This window comes from Colletotrichum godetiae (genome assembly GCF_030913485.1).
Source record: "Colletotrichum godetiae strain CBS 193.32 chromosome Unknown BDP55scaffold_11, whole genome shotgun sequence".
NCBI lineage: Eukaryota > Fungi > Ascomycota > Sordariomycetes > Glomerellales > Glomerellaceae > Colletotrichum > Colletotrichum godetiae.
In genome coordinates, this window is record NW_026851259.1 from 224,677 (window position 1) to 240,273 (window position 15,597).

Genomic DNA, 15,597 nt, shown 5'->3' on the forward strand with positions numbered 1-15,597 from the left:
CTTCATACAAAAGAAGGCTGATGACTAAGGTAATCTGCTGACTCAGCCTCGTCTCTCACCTAAATCATCTTTAACACAATCTAACCATCTCCGCCATCCAGGATAGCTACACGCATTTCCCCATTGCATTGAACTTTATTTGTATCTGTTCGGCTGGTCTTTTCCTTCGAAATGCGGTCTTTTCTTTCGTTCCTCGGCGCGCAAGTCGGTCATGATGGCACAAAGCCGTAGATGGGAGGGAAATGTGTTTGATGGACGATCCATCGCCATGAGTAAAATGGCTATTCGATCTTCAGTCGCTCGTTCAGGCTATGTCTTTACGCATAGGCTTGAGACAATTGCATGTTGGTGCCGAATATGCGTTGACGCGACGAACCATATTGCTTGTTCCAATCAAGACTGCACCCAAGACTAGAGATTTGCTGGCCATATCAAGAGGTGCAGGAAGTGGAATACCTGTGAACTCAGAGCTCCCGTAACACTGGCAAGAGGTACAAGTGTATCAATAAGACTGGTCATTCCATACTCTTCTAAGCATCGGAAAAAGTCAACAGCAATTTCACCCCAGAATCCGGGTCGAGGGAGGCACGCAGACTCCCGGGATATCACACCCTCCGCGGGTCAATATGCATGAATTTGTGCTTCATACTGAGCAACACCCCTCTTTTATTCCATGTTAACCATTCCCGTTTCCGCTCAACCATATCTCGTTGTGCAAAAGACGCCTATCTTCCATATCTCATCTTTCATCTTCAAGAAGTCGCCGGAGTAGCAGGGACAGACTCGGCCGGCGAAGCAGGCGAGCCCGGAGCGACGGGGGTAGCGACCGCAGGAGACGAAGGAGTAGAAGAAGCTGCCACGGGAGGCGGCTCGGCAACAACAGCAGCAGGAGCGGCAACAACAACAGGCACGACATCCCTTCCCTCAGCATCAACGACAACAATCAACTTGAGGCCCGTAGGTCCACAAACCCACTCCAGCATTCCACCCAGCGCCGCCTCGGCGATTCCATCCAACCGCGTCTCTCTCACGACGTCCGAGACCACGGGTCTACCAGCACCGATTCCTCCTCCACCTCCAGTGTCGAAGGTGGGCACGTTGACGTTGACGAAGCCGAGCTGGAGAGGACTTCCCATGATCCAAGTCTGCTGTCCAACGGGGACGATGGCCGCGCACGGAGGCGGAAACATCATGGGCTGCTGCGCAGCGGGGTTACCGTATGAGTGGAGGTAGTTGACGCCGCCAGAGTATGTCATGGCCATCGGCATGGGCGGGTCCATCGTCATCGTCATCTGAGGCTGCGGCTGCGGCTGCGGCTGGATGAGCGCGGGATATCCGATGTTGAAGGTCATGAGCTGGGGAGGCTGCTGCTGCCACACGGGCATCGTGACCGTGGCCATGGCCGTGGAGGCTCCGTTGACACCGCTGCCGCCGGGAATGGACACGACTTGGCCGTTGCGAGAGGTCCAGTACAGCGTGATCTGGCCCTCGACGACGGGGTCAGCGCGGCCGAGGCGCGTCATGGAGTCCCGGACGAGAGAGAGGATCTGAGCCTTCGTGGCGGTCGAGGGGGTTAGACGGAGGTGGAAGCTTCGGGTCCAAGGGGGCGAGGGGATGGTGGTTGGGATCGAGTAGATGTGCGTCTCCAGGACGATTGTGGCTTCTTCTGCCATTGTTGTGGTTGCTTCTCTGTAGTTTCCACAGGATGGTCAGAGTCTTTTCCTCTTTTTTTTTTTCTCCTTGTTTTCCAGAAGGGAGACAAGGATAGGGGGGTTCGAGATATTGGGAGACTTACCTAGAAGCATGTGACGTCTACTCTTTGTTAGTCCTTGTCTTGTTTTCTTGTTGTGTGTAGAACGAAGAGATTCGAAAGGATGATTTTGGCCCAGAGAAAATGTTGACAATCCTAAACTTAGCCAGGGAAAGAATCAAGAAGACAATTTCTTTAGGGAAGGGGAAGAAAAGGCTTGCCCTATAGGGTGAACGTCTTCTAAACGGATCGTGAATAAAGAGGGTTTATTTGGTAAGGGTGTAAGTGATTCGGCACCAAACTTGGACTTTACGAGTATCAGGATCCGCTTCTCGAGGTGACCTCGTATGATTCACTAAACATCCATAAAACTGTAGAGACCCGTGGAAGGAAATAAGTTTTACCGGGTGTGAAGTTGTGTGTTATACCTGGGAAATATGCTGAACATGTGTTGCTTGTTGACGGTACGGAGGGTAGCTGGAGGTGTTTTATAGCATTTACTGAATCTCATGCTGTTTCTACAGGTCGGATAAAACTTCTGCCTGCACGTTACCAATGTGCAAGATTTAGTAGCTACCCCTGAATCCATGCACTTACTTTGAGTGTTGTGCCACAAGTTGTTTCGTAAGTGGTATCTGTATTTCTGCCTCTGGGTGAAACAACAAGACAGAGGCCCAACGATACAACGGCACACGGAAACATCAAAAATCAAGATATCTAGGGGAAAAAGTAGTAGTCATAAGCGAAAAAGAACCCCCTGTGCCCTTCAGCAGGACTGGACGATGGATTACGACGTCTTTCGGAGCAAATGAAGAAAAGAAATGAGATCGTCATCAAGCAACATCCACCAACTAGAGACCACCCCCCGAAGTCAACTTGGATCCATATCAGAAGCCTTGTGGCCGATCATGAACCGCAGCCACGCATGACAGGAGCCACGCCCGGAAAGCCTCGGGAACGAACGTGTTTACACCCACAATGCAAAACCCACAAAGAAATTGGAGCCTGATATCGTAAGCCTATATACTGAAGGCAACTTGCATGTTCTTTCCAGGCATATTCTCCGTGGAACGGGACACCCAGTGCCTCGTTGTGTGGACTTGGAGGCAGACGGGCAGCATTTCTAGGAAGCTCTTCATGGCTACTGCTGTAAGCCTTTGCGTCAACGACGAAGGCTGGAATCCCGTCTAAGAAGGGGACATACTTACTCTAGCCAATTTTGGAGATGTAGATGGGAGTCTATATGAAAAGCTCAACTACAATCTTACAACGTCTTGAAAGCAGCATGTCTGGATCACGGGTCCGGCCATCGACGCTGTCAAGGAAAATCTGTACCTCAAGTGGCAAAACTCCGTGAGCCTCCAAAGGAAAAGATAGAATAAGTAAAAAGATAGAATCGAATGGGTCGGAAATTGGCCAATGCAAACCATTGGTCAAAGGGGGTGAGTGTATATAGAGGTTTAAGAAAAGTATCCAGCAGCGTTCTTCAGCTAGTATTGATATCGCCTGACCATTGGATAGTGACACAGAAAGAATGGCTTCAGAGCCGGTGAGCAAGCTTCCCAACCCAAGGACATCGTATGTTACATGTCAAGGAACTGAGCTTCATGACGAGGACCAAAGCTCCAAAGTTTTGCTCTGTCGCTAGGTTGTTAACCCTTGACTTGACCTGTATCATTGACAACAACGCCTCAAGAGGCCATCAACATGGTATGTTCAACATCTGTACCGATGGCTACATAGTGAACCACTGTGAAGGCCGTTTTCATGTGAGACGGTGACCTTGGAGCTCATTCCAATATCCAACTCCACCACCCCCCCTTCTCGCCTCAACACTCATCATCAACCCCCAAAGCCCCAACCGAAAACATCTTCAAATTTGGCCCCACGCCTGCAAACAAACTCGCGTGCCTTCGCCCAGGCATCCTCTGAAATTGGCAACTCTTCACTGGCGTCCTCGCCTTGACGACATCCAAAGCAGGACACCGCAACCTCCGCCCAGACTGCATCGAATACAGCCCCAATCGCCCATCATCATGCGCCGCGGCAACGACACCCGAGTCAACATCAACGTCCCACCCGAAATGCATATGCGCTTGGTTCCGGAACCCGGCAAACTCCACCACCGGCTTCGTCCCATTGGGGGCTCTTTTGCGGTACCGGAGGTCAAACAGCGCCATCTTGGATCTCGGCCCCGCGGCGAGGAACTGGTGCGGGTTCACGGCCCGCAGGTGCGCTGAGGGCCCGACGGGGATGTTATCCCACTCGGACCACTTTACGCGCATGTCAATCAGCCTGACGTCGCGGTTGCGGCCGCCGGCGAGGAGGACGTTTGGGTTGGAGGGGAGGAACGTCTGGTCGAAGAAGTCACCTTCCGCTGGCCCGGGTCGGGGGCGTGGTGGGCCGAGCCAGTGGATGCGTTCGTCCGAGGTGAGCTTTAAGAGGCCGTAGGAGGTGCCGATGATGCAGGTTAGGGAGGAAGAGGAGGACGGCGCGGGCGTTGTTTGGTTGACGACGCCTTCGCGGCGGCCTGTGTTGAAGGAGATGTGGCGGAGGTTGTTTGCTACACGCGGTCTGCGTTAGAAAGAATGGAGGGTAATGTGACTCTGGGGAACAGGGGGGGAATTCACCTCTGTCGAGTAACCAAAGAGGTCGGTCATCATTGGGCGCGGATTTGGGAGGAGAAAAGAGGTAGATGTCGCATGTGTTACTTGGCTCGCGGGATGTGACAATTATGCGATGCGAGTGTGGGTGATAGTTGATGGATGAGATCTGAGGACAGCCTATCATCTCGTGACGGTGTGACAGGCGGCGTTCAGGACGGCTCGAGGCATCAGTGCTGAAGGATATCCTGCTGTCGTTAGTCTTTGCTCCGGGCCGTGGCATTTTGTCCTCTGCTCACTTGTCATTGTCGTCCGTGGGGACATACGACCCTATCAAAGTCTCCTCGTCCAAAGCTATCACAGTCAGAACACAAACTCCCAGTCACAATCCAGTGGGGAGGGGGGGGGCGGATCCCAAACTAACTCGCATACGCAACTCCAAGCCCCGTCTTCTCATCATCGCCACCAACGTAGAAACACGGGATATTCGGAAAACTCTGCCTCGCAAAGCTAGGCACGAATGGCACCTCGCCCTTGTCAACGAGCCCCCGGGCCCACGCCGCAGCAGGGACGTCCTCGACGCCGAACGCACCATCGACACGCAGCCTCGCCCTCTCCTCACGACGCACGCCGAGCTCGACGTCCAAGATACCGCCGATGAGCGGGGCCCGCAGCGCGGCGGAGCGGACAATGTGCCGCTTCAGCCGCTCCCGGCGAGCGGCCACGGCCTCGGCCTCGCGGTGCTGGAGCTTCCGGCGCTTGACATTGTCGGCGGACCAGGCGGCGGTCTGGGGTGCCGAGCCGCCTTTTTCAATTTTGAAATATTTGCCCTTTTCCTCATCTAAAACGTGGTTTCTTCCGAGTTAGCCGGATGGTCTGTGGAAGGGTACGGTCAAGTGAACAATAGACTGAGTTGTCAAAGGAGGTTGAAAGGACTAAGACAGAATGGTGTAAGACTTTGGGGGGCGTGTGAGTAGTACCGTAGTAATACCCGGGGATTTGCATCCGCGGCTGAGGTGCCATGATGGTTTCTGTCCGGGGTTCGGTCCGCCGCGATGGCTACACGGTCTCGGCTCCGAGGCGATGGTGAAAGCCCTGGGTTGGGGGTCCAATAGATGAGGAATTGAGCCTCGAGGTGGTTGGAAGGCCAAGAAATCTCAGATAGTCGGAAGATGGGTTGTCCCAAACCGGAAAAGGACAAAGAAGAATTATCGGCACTAGCTCCGTCTCGGACTCAAGATCTAGACAAGGCTCAAGGCACAGTCGAATTGACTATCCAGGAACACTGTGAACGGTTTCCTGCTTGCAGGATGGTGTACCTTGCCGTGGCGGGAGGGGGTGTAAGTGCTGGATCTGCACGTGTGTTGGGGGGCAGATGTGGGTGGTCCGGGGGGGGGGGGTTGTTCAGAGATGCGGGATGGATCCATGCATGAGAAACACCCGGTACGATATCGTATCGTCGTGGCGATGAAAAAGAGGATTGGATATTGCGAGCTGGTAATGGACTTGTGTGGGTTGGGTCAAGGGTTGATGATGGCGTCGGTGGCGCCGAGTGTCAGTGAAGCACTTCCTTTCCCCGATAGAAGCAGGCGGGATGGAGGGCGGAAGAGAAAAAAGAAAGGATGGAAAGAGTGGGGGTGTGGAGGTGTACGTTTGTCGTCCAGGGTAAGGTGGCCGGCGCCGGAGCCGGCACTAGGAACCCACTTTCGCGGTGAATAGGCCGTCCCCCCCAAGCTTGCGACGGGACTCTGAGGTGAGGTGAGGTGTGCGAGGACAGTGTCGTTTGGTGTGTCACACCGCATGATGAAGGCCACTAACTTCGCTGATTTCGCGGCGTAATAATCACTGAAGCATTAGTGAACCTACGGCAAGCTAAGGCGCCAGACTCCAACGACCCACCCTCCCAAATGCCGTATGCGGGGAGGACCGATACCTGCCCTGGGGTGAACCACCCACCTCACCCACCGCCACACTCACATATCGCAGGAAAAAGGGCAGAAATTTACAGCGAGATTCGACGCTAGAGCGAGATAGCTTCACACTGGACATGTCCGCGGCTGATCTGGCCCATCAATCGCTGGAATTGTCGGCCGGCGTCATGCACACACGCAAGTCTGTTGTGTTGTATTTGCGTCGCCCGGTTAGATATCAGCTTTTAGCACCCGGCAAAAATAACGGCTGAACCGATGACTTGGCAATTCTCAACACCATCCTCTAGTATAGTCCAAGATGCCTGTTCTACCTACCACCTAGCAGAAAAGCTTGGTCATGCTATCCGCGCCGGGGTGCTCAACTAAACTATCTACCTTACATTACACGGCTGCTCCGATGTGGAGAGGAAGAGGCTTGTTCCCTGTGCTTACAATGTACTTGCCTTGGCTAGCTCGCCGCCATGTTAGCTACCGAGTACGGTACTGGCAAGTCTGCCAGCAACTTTGGCTGATGCCATATAGACTGTTTTGCCACGCTTTGCAAGTGCCTCTCTTCGTTCAACTCCATCGGAAGAGGGGAGCAGTTTTCAAGCATACCACTGTTGGCTCGAGCCGGGAATAGCTCAAGCTCGATGGAAAACCCTCTTATGGGCTCAATTGAGTAGAACTCTCCTCATTTTCTGCAACAGGGATCTCCAATTGAAATCCGCTTGTAATCAGTTCAGATCTGAACTTGAACTTGAACAATCGTGACGTGACCAAACCCCATCAACAACTCAGATTGCACTAGGCAAGGGCTATACCTCCACAACGAGCAATTGATACGGGCATGACTTTGAGGACTCAAGACAAGACCAAACACCCATCACCAACATTATCCACACATTCAACACACATGCTGTGTTCAACCTGGTCTCTGCTCACCTGTGATAAGTACGGATCTCCATGTGGTACCAACAGCACCGCTCTCCACTCAAAAAGCCCGCCCCATCAGCTTCAGCCCCAGCTGCCCCTCCAACCCCTCACCTCCCAAATCCAGATAGCTATCCCTCGAAAGCTCTCCCCCCCTCCTCTCCTACACCCAGCCTCAACATCCTTCCAGAACCATCACTCATCATCATTCCACTCGAACCCCCTCGAAGCCATTGCTCGCCATATCTCTCTAACATCCGACATCCTGCCCAGAAGCCCAACATGGTCTACACACTCACTGTCCACCTCCACGCAAACGACCAACCCGACTCGGTCGAACGCATAAAGGCAAAGCTCATCGAGGCCTCGCGCGTCTACTCCAAAGATCGCGAGACCGTCAGCTGGTTCGTTATGCAGGACGTCCACGACCCCAGGTCCTTTACCATTGTCGAGCGCTTCGAGACGGAATATGTAAGAAGCCCACAAGCCCACGCGCACCCACACACCCAGTTCATTGCGCACAAAATTCGCACGACAACCTTTATACAGAAGCTTCGTGCTCCAGCACTCCATTCCCTCCCAAACGTCCCAACCTCGGCGCTTGACAGATTGCTGATCCGTTGTTTCTCCATGTGCAGAGCCAAAAGTACCACCTCGAGAACCCCTACTGGAAGACCTTTGATCCCTATGTTAAGCCTTTGCTCGACCGCGAGATGGACCTGAGAAGACACGAGGAGCTGGATACTTCCAAGGAGGTCATCGTGCCTCAGTAGACCACGTGACTAGACAATTGAAACAATTACTTCTACAATTCGCTACCTCACGAAAGTGACATTTGAACCACATATACTTATTTACGTAAACTGGTGTGCATCATTAGAGGATTCAGGCGGCAAACAACGTGCTAGAGTCCGGGATTAGGCCAAGTTGGTGAATAATCCCATCACATACAAGAACGGTACATTGAAACATGTTTACTTGATTTAACGATTTGTATTAGGTCTATCAACGCACTAGGGTATTTCCCTTCTCTGTCGCTCCAACTCAATCGCAGTAATTACCGATGAAGTTCATCGTACAATTTTAAACATATGAAAGATGAATTTCGTGGGCACAAGTCCACGTCTCCTCCGGTCTCAATAGGGGCCAGATTCAACAGGCCCAGGGAGATCATCCCGCGGAGTCGACGGAGCATTGTAACGGCGCAAGTAGCGTCGTAGTCAAGCCCGACTCTGCCAAGAGATTCCTCTTTACTGCGACTTCTCGTGCTGGGTGGAGACACGCTGCAGGGAGACGACTGATGAAACGGTTAGCTGCTGTTCTGTAACAAGACACATATTATGGGGTAGTTTGGGAGAAATAAAACTTACCAAAGTCCTCGAGCGAGCGCTGCTTCTGGTTGCCCTTGGGGGACTTGCCGTGCATCAGGTTGTCGAAACCGGTGCTGTCCTGGAGCATGTAGTATACACCAGCGCAGACGCAGAAGACACCGAAAGAGAAAATCCAGATACGGACGACGGCAACAATGGACGTCTGCTGACCACCCTCGAAGAAACCCCAGATACAGAAGCAGGTGGCGAGGATATCGACGACCAAGATGGCGCCGGACAGCTGCCACGAAGGGATGGAGGACCAGAAAGGACCGTTGGCACGGGTGATGAAGATGAGCCAGTTCTCAGTGAGGGAGACCTCAAGGAAGACGACCTCGTCGAGGTTACCGAAGTTCTGGATGATACCACCGCCGGGGTGAGCGTACATGGTGGTGACAGTGATCCAGGTACCGACGGCAAGGACGATACCGAGAAGAACGGACATACCCCAGAGCTTGGGCAGGTTCCACTTAACGGGGGACTTGGAGAAGGGGGCGTTGTCGTAGGCAATGGCCAGGGTGGCAATATCGGCGAAAATGGCAATGAAGACGACCAACTCAATGTTCAGGGAACGGTTGAGGATGGCAATCCACAGACCAAGGTAGATCTCCAAGTGGATGGACAGGGCGATACGGTAGACGACGTAGGCGTACATGCGGTGGAAAATCTGGCGGGAAGTCTTGAGGGCGTCAATGATGGCACCAAGACCAGGGGCAAGGAAGACAATGTCGGCAGCGGAGCGAGCGGCGTCGGAGGCACCCTCAACAGCGATACCAGTGTCAGCCTTCTTCAGCGAGGGAGCATCGTTGACACCGTCACCAGTCATGGCAACGAGGTAGCCACGCTGCTGAAGAATCTCGACGACGTTGTACTTGTGCTGGGGGAAGACCTCGGCGAAACCATCGGCAGCCTCAACGAAGTCGTAGACCTCGGAACCGGGCATGTCACCACCGCCACCGAGACCGAGGCGCTCAGCATTGTAGATGTTGGTGCCGAGACCGAGCTGGCGGGAAGTCTCACGAGCGATACCGACGGCGTCACCAGTCAACATCTTGATGGACAGACCGAGAGACTTGGCTTCGTTGACAGTGCGGGCAGTGTCGTGACGAGGGGGGTCAGAGCAGGGCATGATTCCGAGGATCTCCCAGGCACCGTGGTCACCACGCTTGCGGGCAACACCGAGAGAGCGGAAGCCACGGGTGGCGAACTCAGCAACCTTGTTCTTGTAGGCCTGGTCGATCTCCTCGGGAATCTCGTGGTCCTGCTCGACGGTCTTGAGGACGAAAAGGGGAGCACCCTTGACGCAGGTAATGCGCTCACCGGCAGGGGACTCGACGAGGGCAGTGACCTTCTTGGAGACGGGGTCGAAGGGGAAGAAGTCAATGACCTTGTACTTGGACAGGACAGACTTGGCGCGGGGGTAGTAGCGGAGCGACTTCAAGAAAGCCTTGTCGATGGCGTCCATACCCTTCTTCTTGCGGGAAGCAGCCAAGCAAGCGGTAAGCATGAGGTCCTCGGGGTCGACACCGGCGACGGTGTAAGGCTCGGCCAGGGAAAGCTTGTTCTTGGTGAGGGTACCGGTCTTGTCAGAGCAGAGAATCTCGACACCAGCCAGGGACTCAATGGCGGACAGCTTCTGGACGATGGCCTTCTTCTTGGCGAGGTAAGCAGCACCGACAGCCATGGTGGTGGTGACGACGGCGGGAAGACCGACGGGGACACCGATAATGGTGATGGCGAGGGTGAAGCGAAGGATGTCGACGATGCCGTTGGAGCGGTAGAAGGAAGAAACCCAGACGATAAGCAGAGTGAAGATGACAAGGACCAACAGAATGGTACCAATGCCGTTCAACACCTCAGTGAAGTGACCAGATCCAGCGGAGGCAGCGTTGACAAGGGCGGCAGCGCGACCGACGAAGGTGTTGTCACCAGTGGCGGTGACGATGACGAAGGCCTCACCACGCTTGACAGCGGAAGAAGCGTAGCAGTTGTCGTTGCGGTGCTTGTCGACGGCGAGGGACTCACCGGTGATGGCGGACTGATCGACCTGGAGGAAGGCATCCTCGGTGACAATGCGACCATCAGCGGGGATAATGGTACCCTCCTCAACCTGGAGGATATCACCGGGGACGACTTCGGGGGCCTCAACCTCCTTGAGGGTGCCGTCACGGAGAACGACAGCCTTGAGAGCGAGAGTCTTCTTGAGTTCGGCGACAATCTGAAGTGGGGGGAATCAGCAATGTGGTCTCGGGGGAACCCTTGGCAACGCGTGCCAATGGTGTGGGGCGATGTTGACTTACAGATCCGGCCTGGAATTCCTGGACGAAACCGACAGCGGCGTTAAGCAGCAAAAGACCGCAAATGACACCGAAATCGACCCAGTCCTCAAGACCAGCAGCAAGGACGGCGGCAGCCTCCATGACGAATTGAATGGGACCAACGAAGAACATGAAGAACTTCAGGATAAGGTTCTCCTTCTGCTCAGCCATCTCGTTGCGGCCCCACTTGCGGCGGCGGTTGATGACCTCCTGCTCAGTCAGACCGAGACGAGTGTCAGTCTGGAGCTGTTCCTCAGGGACGACACGACCCATGCCAGGGGATCCTTCATCTGTCAGGATGTTAGCAAGCTGCAATTGAAAGTGTGGGGGGTTGAGAGAGCGTCTGCTCAACAGAAGCGATGGCAAGCGCCATCAACTGCCTGTAAGACAGGTGCTCCACTCGATCTCAAGAGACGTACCCTCTTCTTCCTCGTCGACGTGACCGTCCTGGGACTCAAGGTCCTCAATCAGGGCGTCAATGTCCTCATCGTCCTCCTCGTCCTCGACCTTGGGGTTGGCGGCCGGGGGCGCATCAACGGGGCGTTCCTTCTCATCGAACTTGTGGCTCTCAATGGGCGTGCTGAGAGCAGGGGCCGCGGCGGCGTGTGAGTCGGCCATTGCGGTTGTAGTGAGACAGACGAGCTCTGCTCAAGCTTATTATGCGCGAATAGGTGGTTTGTTGTCGCGGATAGGAATTGATAGGTAAGATAAGTCCGAGGAAAACGGCAAGGTACTGCTTGTGCTTCTTCGTAGGACGGGCCTAGGAATACTGAATTGGTGAGGTCGCAGGGTAGCGCGTAGGAAAAGGTGATGAGGGGGAGAGTGGAGAGATGGAGGAGAGAGGTTTGAGCACCACACGAATGTGAAGGGCAATCTATATAGGCAGCCTTCGTGGGTGATGGAGGAAAGAGAAGGGGAAGAGGCGTTCCGGTGAAGGCGGGTGGAAGCTTCGCTACTTAAGAGAAACGAGCCGTGGGTAGGAGAGAGGCAGACACGAGCGGCAGGAGCAGCAGAAGCAGAAGCAACAGCAACATCCAAACCAAAGCAAGAACCAGACCAAACCAGAAAGAGGCGACCACTGACTGGGACGTGGGTGTGGATGCAGGCGCAAGCGTGGGCGTGGATGAACGTGAACGTGGGCGTGGGCGTGGATCATGGATGGGCGTGGGACGGGTGTGGGCGTGGAGCGAGCGAGCGAGCTATCCGGCCGACTGCACTTTCCTACCTTGCGACCCAGAAGTTGAGAAGGAAAAGCCAATCCATCCCAATCGGGATCCCCACTACGTACCCGCAAGCGACGGTATTAGTCCGCCCACAGCGACAGCGTGTGTGTGAAAGAGAGAGAAGCGAGGAAAGAGCGGCGCGACATGGACGGCGACAGCGGTAGCGACGCGGCAAGTAAGGTAGATACGTAGTGTACCTACCTACCTTGGAGGCAAGAGCTTCTCTGCCTCACTTTCCCGTCATTAAAGTCAGTCGTCACAGGCTCCAATGGTTACTCATCACCCACTTGAATACCTTGGTTGCTGGGCCCAGGTTACTAAAGGTACCTTACCTCATCCCTCACCTCACCTTACTCACTCCTAGAGAATATTGCGGTTTGCCCCAGCACATAGGTATCCGTACTGGCACCTATTGGTATGGTAACCTCTAGGTGAAGTGCGGTAAGGGAAAACAGGACTCAGAAAGGCGCAAGGAAGGTGAGGTATGGTCAAGGTTCAAGGCTGGCAAGGTACCTCTTCACGCTTGGCGAGGTCGCGGAGAAAGCAACAATAGCTGGAGAAGCTACCAGCATCGGGATCCATTGATCGGTTCATGGTACCTTGTGGCCCCAGTACTCTCTCCCACATCCACATCCGTGCCTGCCCCCAGCACTGAGCAGCAGCAACAACAACAACAGAGAAACAAGAACAATAGTAAGGTACTGGGTTCGTGAGGAAGGCACTCCAGTCAACCTTACAATTGCATGGGCCGCCCCTACGGATACAACACGGTAGGAACGAGGATATGCGCTGAAGTGGACAGGGCCAGAACCGGACGATGTCAGGATCCATTATTCAACCTGGCCAGAGAGGAGGGACCCATTGAAAAATCATCCATCCTTCCCCCGTCTGGACGATGGGCGGTACCTCGCGCTGGAGCTATCAGAATAAAGTATTGGAGTACATTGTGCAGGGGGGGCAAGGTACAAGGTGTGCCTACAGTACGAATTGAATTTGGCCTAGACGGTACCATTGGATTGGAGAAAATGTGCACAGCATATTTGGGATACGGCGGCAATTGGGGCGAGCAATGAGGGAAAATGGCCGCAAGCAGACGAGAGAAATTCCCATGTGTGACGCGCAGGGCGATGCCGCGATTGATGAGTGAGATTTGTGAGCGCAAAAAAGCAAGCTTGGCACCAACACGGACCATGAGCCAAGCCAGCGTAATCTTGTGCAACACCACTTACGGAGTGCACCACTTGACTTTGTCGTGAGCCTGAGCCTGAGCCTGAGCCTGAGTCTGGCGGGTTCTGAGGCTTCTTGGGTTAGATGACATTGAATTTTCTTTCCTATGCGCGCAGCACTGCACCGCATTCTCTTCCTTATCTAGGTACTAAGCCATTGAGGTGCGATACCGTTACGCGGATGGGATGGCACATGAGCAGAGCTCTCAGAGACAGAAGCTGGGACGTGCAAACACACCACAGACAGTCCTGATCCCTGCGTACATACTCGCATCCTCCTCTTGGTGATTGAGTGTTGCTCTCCAGACTCCCACACACATACGGAGTACACACACACACACACACACACACACACACAAGCAGGCCAGTGCAGATGACAGTGCGAAAACAAGATGCACAAGGTAATCTCGCAAGTAAACAAAGTACAGAGCCCCACATGGACTCGCCGGGCTACGGTTCCCAGGACCAGGTATCGTGCAGGTTTCTCAGGTGCAGACATGGGAGGAAGGCAGGTACCTGGGTAGAAGAAGTGGACTGCAGGTGCAGTGTGTGGCCCAGATGTGGGAGCGAAGTGGATACCTCTTAAAGTGGAGAGATGACCCAATTTTCGTTGTTGTTTTTTTTTTCTTCCTTCCTCTGCTCGTCTGCTTCGACTACTACGTAAGGCGTACTGGGCGAATTGGCTTTCTGCGCTACCACTTTTTTTTTCCTCCGTTCCATCTCACTCATTGATCTGGCTGGCTCTCCCACGCCCCCGCCAATCCGAGGTTCGTCACTGGCTCGCTGACCATCGGTGATACCTCGCTCATCAATCGTGGATAGCAGAGCTCCAAAGAAAAGGTGTGCATGCCTTAGAAGTTTAGTACCACCTTTCCGCGGTCTTGTGGGGTCGCCGACATGTCGGGCAGGGTCAGAACCGCACATCCACACATCAGGCCAGGTACGTACAACCTTACGCATCGCTACCTTGTCCTAGTGGTACCTTGTTCTGGTCTGACTATCAAGATGCCGCGAAAGCTAAGCGCATTTGTAGGTAATCCTCAGGTAAGTTCGTCTTCATGACCCCGTACCCGTTGACATCTGCTCATCCGTACCATTGCCTGCTTGCTGCTTCACTATTGGATTGCCCGATTGCTGAGTGCTTTTTTTTTTCTCCTTTCCAAATGGTGCTTCCGCTTCGTTTCCTTCCTAGGGCCTCCGAAGCCGCCCAGGCATCGGGCAAATAGGAACAGAGGCTTGCGCGATTTTTCGAGCCGTTCCATGGCATCAAATGACGACACTGCTTCCCAGGGCCCAAACACGACAACGACAGGCGAGCCGCGACAGACGGACAGACAGACAGACAGACAGGCTGAGCATGGACCATGGACGCCCATAGATTAGTCGTCGTCGTCTTCGTCGTCGTCGGCTCTTGGTCTGTCTCGGGTTCGCCTGATGGAGCGTGCGCCGCTCTTCCCCTACCCTTTCCCACTCTTCATTGCCGCCGTACGACGTGCGTGAACCGCACAAGCTTGGACGCCGCCGTGGAATATTCTTGGGGGATGGATGAGGCGGATCAAAAGACGACAACGCTGGCGTTCAGCACATACAACAACGAGTACGGATACAACCGGCGCATGTCTCTCTTCCAAACGGCCATTAAGTGCCTCATCCGGGTCAATTGGAACAAGACGACGCCAATTGGCGCACTGGACCAAGTTCCGCGAGAATCGTTCCGCCCGGCGGTCGCGGATTGCAGTTTTTTTTTTTCTCTCCGTGTAATTACAGTGGCACTCTCACCACACGCATCAGTCATCAAGCCACGGCGGATAACATGCCGCAGTTCCAACGTGGCTTGCTAGGAGTCTAGGACTTGCCAGGAAGTAGGTAGGTAGGCATCGTGGAAGGCGAGTACGTACTTCGTACAAATTGTGCAAGATCAGACAATTAGAGTACGTATCTTCCCTGACTATTGTCGACATGGGATATTGCACACCCCCACACAGTTCCCAACGCTGAGCAACAGCACGGCCCTTTTTCTCTATCATCCAGGACTCCAAGGGAAGTGGATCACAACAAGCTTTTGGCCCTCCAAATTTCGCTGCCAGTCATGAGCTTCGACGTTGGGGGACCTACCCTGCTCTCCGTGATTGAGCTTTGACGGGCTGTCTGTTCTGGGGAGGGGGCTGGGAACCGTCACCAACCCTGCGAGGTTGTTGTCAATCGACCAATCAAAGCGTTATCAGGAAACGGCCCTTTCAAACTTTTTCCCCCATGCTCGGCGT

General features: G+C 54.1%; 5 protein-coding genes across 5 annotated transcripts; 2 read left to right on the forward strand and 3 right to left on the reverse strand.

Moving 5' to 3' along the window:
* Positions 1-752: 752 nt before the first annotated feature.
* Positions 753-1,673, reverse strand: BDP55DRAFT_629579 (uncharacterized protein; the record flags this gene model as incomplete). The annotated part of the gene is made up of 1 exon (XM_060572041.1): positions 753-1,673. One exon carries the CDS (start codon positions 1,671-1,673, stop codon positions 753-755), a length of 921 nt encoding a protein of 306 aa, XP_060432166.1.
* A 1,474-nt stretch (positions 1,674-3,147) lies between these two features.
* Positions 3,148-5,376, reverse strand: BDP55DRAFT_738108 (uncharacterized protein; the record flags this gene model as incomplete). Its single annotated transcript, XM_060580382.1, has 5 exons — positions 3,148-4,313; positions 4,381-4,604; positions 4,653-4,707; positions 4,778-5,194; positions 5,334-5,376. 5 exons carry the CDS (start codon positions 5,374-5,376, stop codon positions 3,580-3,582), a joined length of 1,473 nt encoding a protein of 490 aa, XP_060432167.1. The 3' UTR covers positions 3,148-3,579.
* A 1,588-nt stretch (positions 5,377-6,964) lies between these two features.
* Positions 6,965-8,031, forward strand: BDP55DRAFT_656010 (uncharacterized protein). The gene is made up of 2 exons (XM_060574355.1): positions 6,965-7,667; positions 7,835-8,031. Exons 1-2 carry the CDS (start codon positions 7,230-7,232, stop codon positions 7,967-7,969), a joined length of 573 nt encoding a protein of 190 aa, XP_060432168.1. The 5' UTR covers positions 6,965-7,229; the 3' UTR covers positions 7,970-8,031.
* A 415-nt stretch (positions 8,032-8,446) lies between these two features.
* BDP55DRAFT_629582 (uncharacterized protein) lies at positions 8,447-11,502 on the reverse strand (the record flags this gene model as incomplete). Its single annotated transcript, XM_060572042.1, has 4 exons — positions 8,447-8,517; positions 8,567-10,784; positions 10,867-11,174; positions 11,304-11,502. The coding sequence occupies 4 exons, from the start codon at positions 11,500-11,502 to the stop codon at positions 8,447-8,449; spliced, it is 2,796 nt and encodes a 931-aa protein (XP_060432169.1).
* Positions 11,503-14,489: 2,987 nt separating this feature from the next.
* Positions 14,490-15,282, forward strand: BDP55DRAFT_45190 (uncharacterized protein). The gene has a single exon (XM_060567615.1). The coding sequence runs from the start codon at positions 14,698-14,700 to the stop codon at positions 15,172-15,174; it is 477 nt and encodes a 158-aa protein (XP_060432170.1). The 5' UTR covers positions 14,490-14,697; the 3' UTR covers positions 15,175-15,282.
* Positions 15,283-15,597: the final 315 nt, after the last annotated feature.

Bases quoted from the DNA above. Each gene is read 5' to 3' on its own strand.
- BDP55DRAFT_656010 (XM_060574355.1), top strand. From the start codon at position 7,230: ATGTGGTACCAACAGCACCGCTCTCCACTCAAAAAGCCCGCCCCATCA. The intron at 7,668-7,834 runs GTAAGAAGCCCA...CTCCATGTGCAG, and splicing joins AGCGCTTCGAGACGGAATAT to AGCCAAAAGTACCACCTCGA.
- BDP55DRAFT_45190 (XM_060567615.1), top strand. From the start codon at position 14,698: ATGGACGCCCATAGATTAGTCGTCGTCGTCTTCGTCGTCGTCGGCTCT.